We start from the raw sequence: 14,597 nt of genomic DNA, 5'->3' as shown, positions 1-14,597 counted from the left end.
ACTTTTTTTTCATTGTTTCCATTGCCTCCTGAGGCTTCTCTTTGAATCTCATGGAGTTAACTTTGGTGAAATTGTGCTGTTTTAAAATCGAGGTCTGCATGCAGTTGGAACATCTGGAGGGGTTAATGTCAGGCTTTCTCATTGTTCCTTTCGTCTAAAATATGAATGAAGCAGGATGCATTCACAGTCACCTCTCAATATCTGCTCCGTCCGTACCTCCATATGCTCTCTGTTCAATCAGTATGCAACAGACAGCACTCGCGCTCACAGCTGAATTGCGATGCTGCTGTTCTGGGGAAATAACACCACATGGTCAATCTCTCGTGGCCTAAAGCTAAAGCAAGATTATATTGGAACTGAACAAAATCCTTTTTTTTGTCTTCTATTTGGCACCAATCTTTATTCATCCATTCGCCCATTCGTTTGAATTGCTAGACAAATAATTCTGTCCTTTTTCAATGGTTTCTGTGCGGTTCTACTTTGGAACTGCAATGACGTGTGTTTGTGTTTGGTTTGAAGGTCACTCCGTGCGTCTGCTGGGTCAGAAGAAGGAGAAAGGCAAGCGTTTGGGAGGAGCGCGCTTGGATTTGCCAAAGATTAGGAAGAACCCACTGATTGAAATCATTTCCATCAATACTGGGTAAGCTGATTGCACTACAAACACACTCATGAAATATTCAGAGAGTCGCAAGAGAATTCAGTTTCTGGCTGACCACTCACATTGATGTGTTTTGATGTAGCCACCATTATGGTTTTTCTTAAATGATTCAAACCGTGTTGGGCTTCTCAATGTATATTTGATAAATGTTTGTGTTAGTATATTTGCTTTATAGATTTACAGATTTTAAGTAGCAAGCCATCTGTCCATTATTATTCAGAGCTAATGTATATCCTACTCTTAATTTAGAGATATATTGGTACAGTTTGGTCTACATTGGTTGTACCCCACTAATGAAATTATTTCTGGCACTTATAGATGTGTTTTCTTAATAACACCCTGATACATCACACAATTGACTTCAGTTGTTGAGCAAAACTGTGCTAAAGGGTCAATATTCAGTTTTGATCACTTTATACATTTTTATAAACACACATATTCAAAGAAACCTTAATCTTGAAAAGTCTTGAATTGTTTGGGGGGGATACATATTCATTACTCATATTGTGACATTTTGTGTCATGTTGAAAAAAAAGGATCAGACCATATAATAGAAATTGCATCAAATTTGCAAGTTGTGGCAGTTGTATCCAAATAGACTGACTCCATACACCTGCTAAACAATGTGAGGATATACTGTATGCATTAGGCATTGGATATTCAGAATATACTAATACGCAATATATAACTGAACCAAATTTCTATACGTTCCCAATAGGTTCCAAAGAGTAAATTGCCATTGTTTTTTTTAAATAATGAGGTTTGAGATGACTAAGAACCAAATGGCTTTTCAAACAGTTTCAGAGTCCCTTTATGTAGGAGAACCTCCTTGAAAAAAGATAAAAAACATCTCCAGAACAATCCATCAATCAGGTCTTTACAGTAGAGTGGATAATCAGAAGCAGTTGCTAATAGGCACGTTACATTCTGCCTCGCGTTCATCAAATGCCATTTAAATGGCTCTTATAGCATGATGAATATACTCTGTCTGAGGCGATGATTGAACAATGTGATCTCCCGAAGTGCCAGATCTTGGAAAAAAACAACAAAAAAGTAGGATCAGTTCTGCCCGTGACAATCCAAACAATTCTCAGGTGATTTCAGGATAATTTATTTATTGTTTTTAAAGGGGTCATAATGCCTTTTTTGTACAAGTTAATATGAATCTTTAGGGTCTAAATGAAAACTTTGTAATATACTTTTATTAAAAATTCTCATTAGTATTTTAAGAAAACACTAATTTTACCTGCTCAAAATCAGCTCTGTTTTCAGCACGCCGTTTCAGTGCATATGACTTTAAATGATAATGAGCTTTGGTCACCCCGCCCCTCCGTACACAGTTTTTAATAACACAATAACCTAGGGGTGGGCGATATCTCGATATTTAAAATATATCGAGATATTTTTTAAACACGATATGAATTTTGACATATCGTATATATCGATATATTGTTTATATTCAATTCTGATTTCAGCCACTTTGCTCGCTTGCTTTCTCTGTGCTGTGCTCGCTCCGCCTCCGCTCGCCCCCGCCTCCTTGCTTTTGCTCCCCTCCCTTCGCGTGTTGTCTCATTCAACATGGCGTCGCCCGCAACCAGCCCGGAGGCAGAACTCATCTAAAAAAAAAAAGGACAACTGGCTCCATTATATGGAGATACTTCAGTTTTAAGGCGTCGGATGAACAGCAGACAGATGTCTACTGCCGTGAATGCCGAAAGTTGGTGCCAACCAAAGCTTATAGCAAACTTGTTTTTTGGCTATTTGTTGATGGCTACAACAGAGTTAATGCAAAGATGAGCTTGAGTTGTTTTATTTTTGAATGAAAAGGCAATATGTATTATTTGTTTTAATTTACAGTTAAATTATTATTAATGTAATCAGGGATTTTTTTTTTCTTAAATGTCGCAGAAGCACTTTGTTCTTATATATGCACTGCCTACCTTGAGTTGAGTTGTTTCATTTTTGAATGAAAAGGCTATATGTATTTCTTCCTTTATTTTACAGTTAAATAATAAGAAGCACTTTGTTCTTACGTGAACTGCCTACCTCTTTGCACTTTAATAAAAAAGGACTGTGGTATTTGGCATATTTGTTTTTGCAGTAGTTTTTTGGGGGGTATTTTTCCTGTAAAGATATCGAGATATATATCGTATATCGAGATATAGCAAAATATATCGAGATATATTTTTTGCTCCATATCGCCCAGCCCTACAATAACCATAACGCGTTGTTCATTATAAACGTGGGATTATGAATTATATTGAGAACGTCGTAACGTTATGGAAAACATGCCGTAATGTACCCTGAGTGTAAACATTAGCCACATTCATTGTGAAGCGTGCAAGCGATTTGCAAAGATTAATATAAAGGTTAATAAAACGTTACACTTACTTCCTTCTGGAGGTGCAGAGGGAATATAAATAGTTGGTACCGAATCTTTTTTCAGCAGCAGCTTCTTAGCAAAACCAGCTTTATACTGACCCTCGTTTATAAAGCAGTCTGGTGAAAAATGATTTGCGCAAACATGAACGCATTGACGTTGCTCGTGGGGAATATTCCCATCATAAACAAAACTCAGCCACTGCGTCTTCAGCGGTTCAGATTTAGGAACATCAAAATGACTGCTGTGTTCGTTATTACACCGAAGAACAGAACACCACAATCGCTTAGGCGACATTCTGCTCCAGTGTATCAACAATGATGACGGACTATGATTGACAGCTCGCTCACGGCGAGGGCGGTCTGCGTTGAAACACTGCTGTCAATCAACAATCCTGGGAGGCGTCCGACCGTGTGACGTCACACGGTCGAACGGCTCGATTTGAGGCAGGGGAAAATATATAAGGAGATTAAAACAAAAACACTGGATGGATTTTTATCATAACAGGATGGTTGGGTACAGGCACAGCCAACACACATTTCAGTACAATCAACTTGAAAAAGTGCATGTACCATTATATGACCCCTTTAACTGACCTGGCCAAAGTCTGGTAACAAAATCTCGAAATTATATGTAGATGTGTGAATATCAGATCAGAAATACTCCAGAAATTAAATATCTTATTGTTTACTCTCCCTAATTTTGTTCCAATTCATGACTTTCTGTCTTCCATTGAACTCAATGAGAAATTGAGCAGAATACCAAGATGATCTCTTCTGTACTAATAAACAGTTTGACCAGGGCTCCAATAACGAAAAAAAAAAAAAAGAAACACCATAGCATTGGTCTATATGACTCATGTTCCAAGTCTTCTGAAGCCATTAAGTAGTTTTGTGTGTGGAACAACCTAAAATGTAAGTTGTATTTAAATGGAAGTCTTGCTTTATAGCTGTGATTCCCATATATTTACACTGTATGCAAAATAACATCTTATAAGTTCATGTTCTCCCCTACCTGTTTTGCCACAATCTACTTCAGAGCGAACAATTTAATTCAATTTATTTTCAATACAGAACCATACTTGTTGATAAGGTCAACAATGATGCAGACATAAGAGAATGAGCATTTATGAAATCTCAAGTCTTAACAGTCCACATTATTTGCTCTTAAAAGGATGAATCATTCATCTGATGCAAAGAAACCCTTGCATACAAACGTGGTTGCACAGGCACACACACATCTGAAACTTGAGAGCAGTATGATGCATCCTATACAAAACACTGACCACCTAAGTGAGAACAGAAGAGACCATTAAATAGATTGCAATTCCGGATTTACAAATTGTATGTTGGTTGCCTCTGTAGAGAGAGTACATTTTAATTTAATCTGGAAGACATGATACATTTTATTAGTGGTGTTTAAAGCAAGCATCACTCTTACTGTTGGTCATACTAAGAGGAAGAGAGCCTGGCCAAATGAAAGGTCCAGAATATTTCAGAGAAAAAGTTGTGCATTTTTTATCTTGGGCTGGTAAGCAACCTCAAGCAGTCTCCCTAGCAACCACACAGAACACCCTTTAACAGCTTCACAATATTTTTAAATGTACTCAACTCTTTGCAATCCCTAAAACACCCTAGCATGGTGCCACTCACATTTTCTTCAAGAATATTTAATTATATGTTAAACGGTACTGTATGTTGTGTTGTTTTTGTTTGTTGTTGATTTTGTTGTGTTGTGTTTTGCTCTGCTCTACTTTGCTTTGCTTTTGTTTTGGGGTTTCTGGATTTCCGGGTTTTTGTATGTTGTTTGAAAAAAGATACAGGTGCATGATTATATTTTGAATAATACAAAACATTAAGCAGGGATAGAAATGTTAATTTTTCTATGTTGCACTGTGGAGCTTCACAGTTGATTCATTATCTTTTTATATATTATCTAGCTCTGTTTTTCTTTGTATCTCTCTCCCCTCCCATGTTATTATGCTTAGCGTACTCCATGTTTCTGATGAGTGTGTCTTAGTGTTGTGCTGTGTGTGTATGTGTTCTGCTTATATGCAGTTACGGCCGTGATGGCAGCTGTGGTGCTGATGTGCTGCTGGGAGTATAAAGTGGTCAGTGAGCTATGGTGCCCAATTTAGCACTCTGCTGCTCAGAGTTTGCACTCTGATTCTGGCCCCTATGGTCAGAAGGGTTCCGTCTCTGGGGCTTACCCAGACCAGACCTGCTGTGCTTACCCTTTGCACACCACTGCTTTATCCAACTGGGGTTGTTTTACTTGTATAGTCACCATGTTCGTGTTGAAATGGGTTCTTTAAAAAAAAAAAGAAAAGATGTGTCTGTTAGATGTTATCTATTTGCTTTTAATGTGTTAATTTTTCTGTTAATATGAATAGAGCACTTTAGTGGCTGGTAAAATTATATAAAATCACATACATATATATATATATATATATATATTTACCCATATTTTATGGGTAAATATAATGTAAAATGTACTTCAAAAATCCACCAGAAGTAGTGCTGTGGCATGTACTCCAACGCTGGACATACAGTACTATTTTCAAACACTGTTTTGGACATATCTAACATACTATGTAGCACTGATTGTATGCAAATTGAGATTTAGCCATAGTCACAGTGTGACCACACAAGCCAACTGAACCTTCTGTGAAACTTGAAGCCAAACCTGTGGCCTGGGCTGTAGTCACCATATTAATTGATTGATCTGGATTTTATAAAAAATTATACGTAACTTTTCATTTCCATCTTGAATATTTGGTTGTATCCTTGGTTTACACATCTGCAACTCACACACAGCACAAGGTGATCTTACTCCCAATGCTGGAACGAGTTACCTGGAGCGTGTTGACAGTCCCTCCTCTTCAGTGTTAGACAGTTTGCAGGGCTCCTGAGGGATTGAAACAGACCTGAGGCCTGCTCTCTCTCTCACTCTCATCTGCCACCTTTAATCTGCCCGTTTGTTCGACAGCACTCAACAAATTCCCCAACATACCGGTGGCTTAATTAGAACCTTGTCTCTTAGCTCCACTTAGAAACAAATGAGATGCAAATGGAAGCACCTTGAGACTCAGAGGAGCAACTTCCTGGGAAAAGAACATGCTGTTTTGGGACTTTGTGTATTTCTTCTCCATTTTCCCAGTGATTCTTTCTTGCCCTGCAAAGTTTGTGTATTAAATGGCTCTCCTGAGGAATTACCAAGCAAATGGTATTTGTGCTAGTATGGCATGTAGTTGTGTGCACTTGTGTGGTTGTTCATAGATAGAAAGCAATTATCTGTGTTATAATGCATGTCTGATAGAGCCCTACTGGGTGTGTTGGATTAAGGTCAGTCTGCAACCCTCCATTAGCCCGATGGTAATTTTGAACCTGTTTTATGCAATGAGCCTCATCTTAAAAAGATACTCAAAGACACTAATGCCCTTTCAGAGGTTTGTAACCTCTCTGATTTGCATAACAATTTTACACTGCAGACTAAGTATACCAAGTAGTGGTGCACCAATCAGGAAATTTGAGGCAGATACCGATAAAATGTATTTATTTTTTTGAACTGATCTGATCACATCTTTAATGTGCCTTTTGCTACACTTTTAAATTATATGCTGCTGTTATGTTTATGCCCCACAGGCTTGTAATAAATGTACATTAGTTGTGAAATTATAACATTTATTTCAATTGAAAATAATGAATAATTATTTGTTTCACTATTCAATTTCATTGTGACATACTAGCGGCCTGTAAACACCATGAGAGCATCATACACAGCAGAGATATGCTTAAAAATAAGATAAATATATCTATTTCAAGCACAAAACTGCTTCGGTGAGAAATCATTAGTATCTGATTAAAAAAAAATATTTAAATAATAAAAAAACATATATATATATATATATATATATATATATATATATATATATATATATATATATATATATATATATATATGCAGTGTTTGCCGTGTTTTTGTGAAACAAATCATTAATAATTACGCAACTGCGTAAAAACACTGCCATTATTGAAGATAAAACTGTTATTATTGGAACTGTGAAAAACATAGAATTCTCAAGACATAGTGCTTGGTAAGTGACTGATGAGAGATTGAATACACCTGGAGTGGAGACCGCACATGTTGGAGTTAGTGAAAAATTAGTGTGTTCATAATTGCTCCATGCACACATACACTCATCTAAAGGATTATTAGGAACACCATACTAATACTGTGTTTGACCCCCTTTCGCCTTCAGAACTGCCTTAATTCTACGTGGCATTGATTCAACAAGGTGCTGAAAGCATTCTTTAGAAATGTTGGCCCATATTGATAGGATAGCATCTTGCAGTTGATGGAGATTTGTGGGATGCACATCCAGGGCACGAAGCTCCCGTTCCACCACATCCCAAAGATGCTCTATTGGGTTGAGATCTGGTGACTCTGGGGGCCATTTTAGTACAGTGAACTCATTGTCATGTTCAAGAAACCAATTTGAAATGATTCGAGCTTTGTGACATGGTGCATTATCCTGCTGGAAGTAGCCATCAGAGGATGGGTACATGGTGGCCATAAAGGGATGGACATGGTCAGAAACAATGCTCAGGTAGGCCGTGGCATTTAAACGATGCCCAATTGGCACTAAGGGGCCTAAAGTGTGCCAAGAAAACATCCCCCACACCATTACACCACCAGCCTGCACAGTGGTAACAAGGCATGATGGATCCATGTTCTCATTCTGTTTACACCAAATTCTGACTCTACCATCTGAATGTCTCAACAGAAATCGAGACTCATCAGACCAGGCAACATTTTTCCAGTCTTCAGCTGTCCAATTTTGGTGAGCTCTTGCAAATTGTAGCCTCTTTTTCCTATTTGTAGTGGAGATGAGTGGTACCCGGAGGGGTCTTCTGCTGTTGTAGCCCATCCGCCTCAAGGTTGTGCGTGTTGTGGCTTCACAAATGCTTTGCTGCATACCTCGGTTGTAACGAGTGGTTATTTCAGGCAAAGTTGCTCTTCTATCAGCTTGAATCAGTCGGCCCATTCTCCTCTGACCTCTAGCATCAACAAGGCATTTTCAGCCCACAGGACTGCCGCATACTGGATGTTTTTCCCTTTTCACACCATTCTTTGTAAACCCTAGAAATGGTTGTGCGTGAAAATCACAGTAACTGAGCAGATTGTGAAATACTCAGACCGGCCCGTCTGGCACCAACAACCATGCCACGCTCAAAATTGCTTATCACCTTTCTTTCCCATTCTGACATTCAGTTTGGAGTTCAGGAGATTGTCTTGACCAGGACCACACCCCTAAATGCATTGAAGCAACTGCCATGTGATTGGTTGATTAGATAATTGCATTAATGAGAAATTGAACAGGTGTTCCTAATAATCCTTTAGGTGAGTGTATATATACTCAGATTTGTATTCACATTTTTATTTGTTGTTTGATTTGTTTAAAAGATCGAAGATCGTTGCACCCCTTATACCAAGCCACCTTGATATACACATGATGGACACATCTCTTTTTTTTTTTTTGCCTTTTCTTGTACATAGAAGTGCTTTAAAGAGCCTACATTTAACCACAGCTGCCCATAGACCTTATTCACAGTAGCGCCATCTTTGATTTTTAATGGGAATCACAACGAGGCCGTGAGGGATAAACATACCGTCTCTTTAGTGGCACGAACGTTATAAAGCTGTATAATACTCATAGAGCAGATCTGATTTTCCACAACTCATGTTGTCTGGAGTTCTTTGTATACTGATTGTTCTTGGACAGATATTTAATCAATGTTTTTCCACAGAACAATCCAAAAACACTTTAATCTGCATTACAGCCCCTTGAAGAGACTGTCCATCTACAGTCTTGTTGTCATTCCTATTAAAAATCTAAGATAGTGCTGCTGTGAATAACTTCTATACATCCCTATTTATCAGTTAAGGAATCACAGAATTGCTTGCATGGATTTGGAGAGACACTTTTATGACGTACATTGGCCCTGTTCCACATAGCACACTCGAGATGGACTTGAGGCCTTGCAGCCTTTGTATGACCATGTACCTAAACTCAACAAGACCATTTTGTGTCCCAGTTTTCATTTTAAGTGTCAGAAAGGTGCTCAAGTTTTGTAGCACTATGTAGCTGTATGTGCCTTTTTGAGAAGCCCACACTGGTTCAGACTTCACAGGACAACTATCTGACAGTCTGTGTGTCTTTATAGACGATTTTACACCATCAAGCCGAATAGTTCTCCTGGCTGTATCATTCCATTCTGTACTGATCCGGGCTCATTGCCATAGTAGCGGTTTCTTTTTCCACTGTGGTGTGTAATCGTACCATACCGAACCATGCTCAATTTGAAATGCTACTGGAACCAGTACTCGCCATGTTCAGAACCGTTCGGCACTATGTTGGAAAATCTCTGTTACCAAAGTGTTGATTTGGAGGTGGAATGCAAGGACAATGCCATTGAACATTTTGGAAGTGGTTAAGGCGGCCTCCACTTTTAAGTTGCATGCTTTAAAATCTGTATAATTTATCTTTAGAGCCCTCGGCAAGCTCCCTTTTTAAAACTGATTCAAGTGCTAATATATGAAATTCAGAAACACAGTTGAGCAGCAGATTTTGTCTGAATAGCTATAGTATTTTCTCAGTGTGTGGACATGTACTGTCTATCCTAACCATATACAATTGGCCTCATCATTGAGCCAGTGAGATAATTATAAGTCATTGCTATGTCAACCAGGCTAAAGAATTTGACTGGTTTTGATGTTTGAATAGTGTACAGAATAAATGAAGTGCTACATAAAGTTTCTCAATCAAGACATTCTCTTAAAAGCCTGTATATACAACAGTTAGTTTCTGTCATAAAATATGATTAGCTAAACTATTCTTTACAAATGTCGAGTTGTATAGTAGTTGAAGTTAGTGGGAAGGTTGAACCATCTGCCTGACTTCTGGAGTTGTGGTGGGAGGTGAACTTAACAGCCTCCTAATCCTTTGACTCGTTTACAACTTATTGAGCTCAACAGTTAGAATTTCTTGTTTTAAATGAAGGCCTACGACAGACGGGAACACACATGGCCAAATGAAGATACACAGATCAGCCACAACATTAAAACCACCTGCCTAATATTGTGTAGGTTCCCCTCGTGCCGCCAAAACAGTGCCAACTCGCATCTCAGAATAGCATTCTCAGATTAGATTTTCTCTCACCACTGTTGTACAGAGTGGTTATCTGAGTTACCATAGACTTTGTCAGTTTGAACCAGTCTGGCCATTCTCTGTTGACCTCTCTCATTTTTTTTTTTTTTGGCACCATTCTGAGTAAATTCTAGATACTGTTGCGTGTGAAAATCTCAGAAGATCAGCAGTTACAGAAATACTCAAACCACCCATCTGGCACTTACAATCAAAAAAAGCTGTGACATTCATGCATGAGAGAAAATTTTACTAGATCTCTAAACACAAAAATTGAGCTTGAGTTCAATAAATCCAGCAAACTAAAATAAGCATGCTTTGATTGCCCGATGGAAGTTCAAGGCACACTTCCATTTGAATGTTTTCAGTCAGGAGTGCTCATTTAGTGTCTCTTTCCCTAAATGATGATGGTTGTTTTTGTTAAGATGTGAACAGCAACTGGATTTGACTTATAGCAAGTATGGTTATTACTTCCACTGATTTTTATCAAAATTAGTCTATTGTTAAAACCCAACACACATGAAAACGATATTTATATATGAGGTTTGACATCAATACAGAAACATGCACACAAATGAATAAGCGACAAAACGCCAGAAGAGGTGTGTATATGCAGAGCAAAACTGGGGGAATGGGCAACATTCTATGCAATTTCCAATATAGGCCCAGATGGTTCTTCTTCCAATCTGGGGTTATTGATATGGTTACATATTAGAATAGACTGGGTGGGTGTCCAATTGCGAGTCGCCGGGTCAGTATAAAACACTTCCACCAACAAGGTTCTCTGTCTTGAGTACAGTTATCTAACCATGCAGAGAACCGTTCAACCTAGTGATGGAAAAGTGCTTTTATGCGTGCTGATTTTTTAAAATATGTTTTCTTGCCTTAATATTAGCCCTATTCTGACGGTAATTGTTTTTCTAAAAGTACATTTGCATGCTCCTCTGTGAAAAAACTAATGCGTTCGAATAAAAATTAAGCAAGTTCTGTGATGCTAAAAACCCTTGCTTCTATATGGTAAGTTACATGTTTTATTTGTTGGGGTTGCTCCATGTAGTCGACCAATCGGCTAGTTCTGCCACTAGTCAAGCATTTGGGGTGTGTACCTACTATTCATGGATGGTATTTAAATTGCGTTTGCTACATATAGCGATAGCAGAAGTCAATTCCTCAGTCTACAAACTTTGTACTTGTGTTTTGTGCAAATACATTTTCAAATAATAGCTATGCAAATATATTTGAAATTACGCAAAAATATAAATAAAGTGAACACGGTGCGCTAAGATGAGCGTTTGGTCTCTCTCCCACACGCACGCACATAGGGAAATGGATGCCCCACTTATACCACATACAGTAAAGAAAATGTGAAAATTATTGGGAAGATGGGTAAGGTTAGCGCAACGTCTTTTTTTCTCTTCTACGAAAGATCCCCTCGTACTTTCCAATATTTCTATGATGCAAGCCTTCATTGTATTAAATATACACTTGCACATCACCATGTATCTTGTCAAATTTTAACCGTACAGCACATGGCAGAGGTCAAAAAGGTTTTGGCCTGGAATTGTCTCGCTGGTGGTGGGAGAAAAACACAGATATTTTGGATTCGGATGGCAATTAAATAATTGACTATCCCCTGTGAATGCTGAAAAAAACTCATATCCCCAGAACAATTACCGTCCGAATAGGTCCATTGTATGCCCTTGCCCCGATGAAAGAACACCGTTTAAGGCTTTTACATGGTCTTACATGCTTTTAAATTATAAAGTATAATTGGTGTAATTTCGTGCATGTGAATCATTATAAAGTCGAAGTCTTCTTCCAACACTTCAGGAAATCCTAATTGCATTTAAGACTAGCACTGCACTATTGAAGCTTGTTGCCTTTTATGTTAGATGTCTGCCAATATTCAGCAAACAAAGCAAAATGATGTCAAACTGTTTTGAAATCTGTTAGACCAGTTGTCAAGTGTCTGCACTTTTCCAACAGATGATAGATAAGTAAAGAGCAATAGCCAATGACATTTCAAGAGAGTGAAAGAACAAGAGGAAGGTAAGGCATTGGAAAGATGGAGCCAAGCACAACATTTTGTGAAACAAAACCGAACAATTTAACATTGCAGCCCACAATTCCCCAATCATTATCACATCCTTTTTTCCTTGTCTTTTTCCTGTTCTGTGCAAATCAACAGAACAATGGCCACAAGCTCTTCCTTCCATGTTGTTTCTGGACGTTGCCTAGAATCAACTCTTGCGTTGCTTTATAGAGGACTTTGTGTGAGAACAAAATTTAGTTTTATAGCTACCATTGGGGACGAGAATGATCTTGCAATTGATCTTTGAATGCGTCTTAAATTGTGCTTCTTAAATTGTCCTTCAGTCTTGTAGTGTGCTGTTTGGAACAAGCAGCGATTCAGCCAGTGTGACATTCATATGTTGTGCATTCTCTTGTTGGAACAAGATACCATGTTTTTGGGTAATAGATAATTTGTTTTAGCTGAGTTTGTGCATGTAGTTATTTATCCTTGGTTTGGTCTGTCTGATTTTGAAATGTAATTTAAGTGAGTCATGTTGTTTTGGAAACTGATCTTGTTGGTTTTGTTAAGCTGTGTGAGCTGATTTTGTGAAGATTTTCTCTGTGAGAACTTCCTGAGTCAGGTATTTTTGGTGTGGTTTGTTTGAGCTTCTGATCTGTTTTTATACCACACTTCCTCCGACACTCGGTTTGACCCCATCATAGACACCCTGTTTGGCATCTTTTAAGAGATTTGCTCTTTGTAGGAAAACAGCACGGTGGATATTGGTGGTAGGGCAGACTTCTCTGAGAGGGAGTAACACGTGGTATGTCATGGTGTAGTGGTGTTTGTAAATCCCAAAGGCAAGATCTTTAACCCCGAAACTCACTGGACTGACCAGTGCAGGACAGTTGCTAAATTCAATGTTCTTGTATGTTTTTTTTTTATTAGTACCATTAAAGCTGTAATCACATTTTTGGAGAAGTCCTTCATTTGTAGATTAATCTTGCCTTTTGGCAGTTATATGTATGTTTTAAATTTTATTGGGGGAATCTTCATTACTGTTGCTCATTTGCAGGGGTATGTATTCAGACAAATCCCTAACGGTTTTGTCCTGGTAGATAGGGATAAAATGTGTTTAAACTAGGTTAAAAATAAAGACAGAACCACGTTTTAGTCATAGTTTTATTTTATTTATGTATGAATGGATTATTAGATTGTTTAATTTTTTATAGATGTTTCTACTTCTAAAAAAATATTTTTGCACTGCTGATACTTGCAGTGTTTTTTCTCATTGTTTTTCATCACCCGTAAATTTGAACTAAACCTAACCCTGAATTACATAGTTTAGTTATTGTCATGAAGTGTCTTTTTCGTTTTGTCTCCATTATCATTTACCGCATTCAAAGAAAAAAAAAAACGTCATTAACAAATTTTTTTCGTCAATAACTTTAAGGGAAAATACTGAACTGAAGCCATCTATGGAATAGAATATTATGCTGAGTTGGGGGTGGGCACTTTTTACTTAGGCCAGCAAGCAACCACACTGCTTCTGCAAATAGCAATGCAAAACACTCAGAACAGCTTAGTACCCACATAGTAATATTTGGCAACCCTCATGACTGGACAACCCTTTGCATGGGCAAGCTATTATTATTATAATTTTTTTTTAAATTTTTTTTCAGGAAATCTAAAAAGCCTTCTTTGGCAGATTTACTTATTTTTTGCAAATAGATGTGTAGAACTATCCATGACACTGATTTGATCATTATGAAATCAGCTTTTCTTTAATTCTCTGTCACATAATGCAAACATACCTGGTTAAATACTGCTGTGGTTTATCACTTTATTTAGGCACACACAGCTATCCAATCAGAATGCAGAACTTTTCTCAATTGTTAATGAATGTCTGTGATTGTTCCACACTCTATTAATGCTGTCAGGTCGCAAAGTAGAGAGTGTGGCAACATTACATGAGATGTCTTGGTCTGGATTCAGCCATGTCATGCTTAATTTACTCTGATGTTTCAGCTTGCCCTAAAGGAGCATTTTCTTTACTAAATAAGTGCTATAATCATTAGAGTCTAATGAAGGCACTACACACACTTACTGTGATTTTGCCAAGATGCTATTCCACAACATATTCCTGGATCAACTTCATTGTTGGACCTGGATCAATATTCCTATTAACCAATTAGATTGTATGGTTGAGATTCGGGTTGAGGTTATGGATAGGGTTAGGGCTGTGTTTGTTTGACTATAATGTTGTTACAAGACCAGCACCAGATCTTGATTCAGAAATACATCCTACTTGGGTTAATCTAACGAAAAGATCATCTGT

The 14,597-nt window shown here is 37.8% G+C and overlaps 1 protein-coding gene across 1 annotated transcript in view; it reads left to right on the top strand.

Annotated features, from left to right (window-relative positions):
* cdkal1 (CDK5 regulatory subunit associated protein 1-like 1) overlaps positions 1-14,597 on the top strand; it is a 508,818-nt gene that overhangs the window by 200,806 nt on the left and 293,415 nt on the right. The window contains exon 7 of the mRNA XM_052147039.1: positions 520-640. Coding sequence (XP_052002999.1) covers positions 520-640 — 121 coding nt within the window. The remainder of the gene's footprint in view (positions 1-519; positions 641-14,597) is intronic.

The sequence above is a fragment of the Xyrauchen texanus genome, chromosome 17, assembly GCF_025860055.1.
Source record: "Xyrauchen texanus isolate HMW12.3.18 chromosome 17, RBS_HiC_50CHRs, whole genome shotgun sequence".
NCBI classification, from domain to species: Eukaryota; Metazoa; Chordata; class Actinopteri; order Cypriniformes; family Catostomidae; genus Xyrauchen; species Xyrauchen texanus.
The sequence above is the reverse complement of the archived record's forward strand: the minus strand, read 5'-3'. Positions and strand labels throughout refer to the sequence as shown.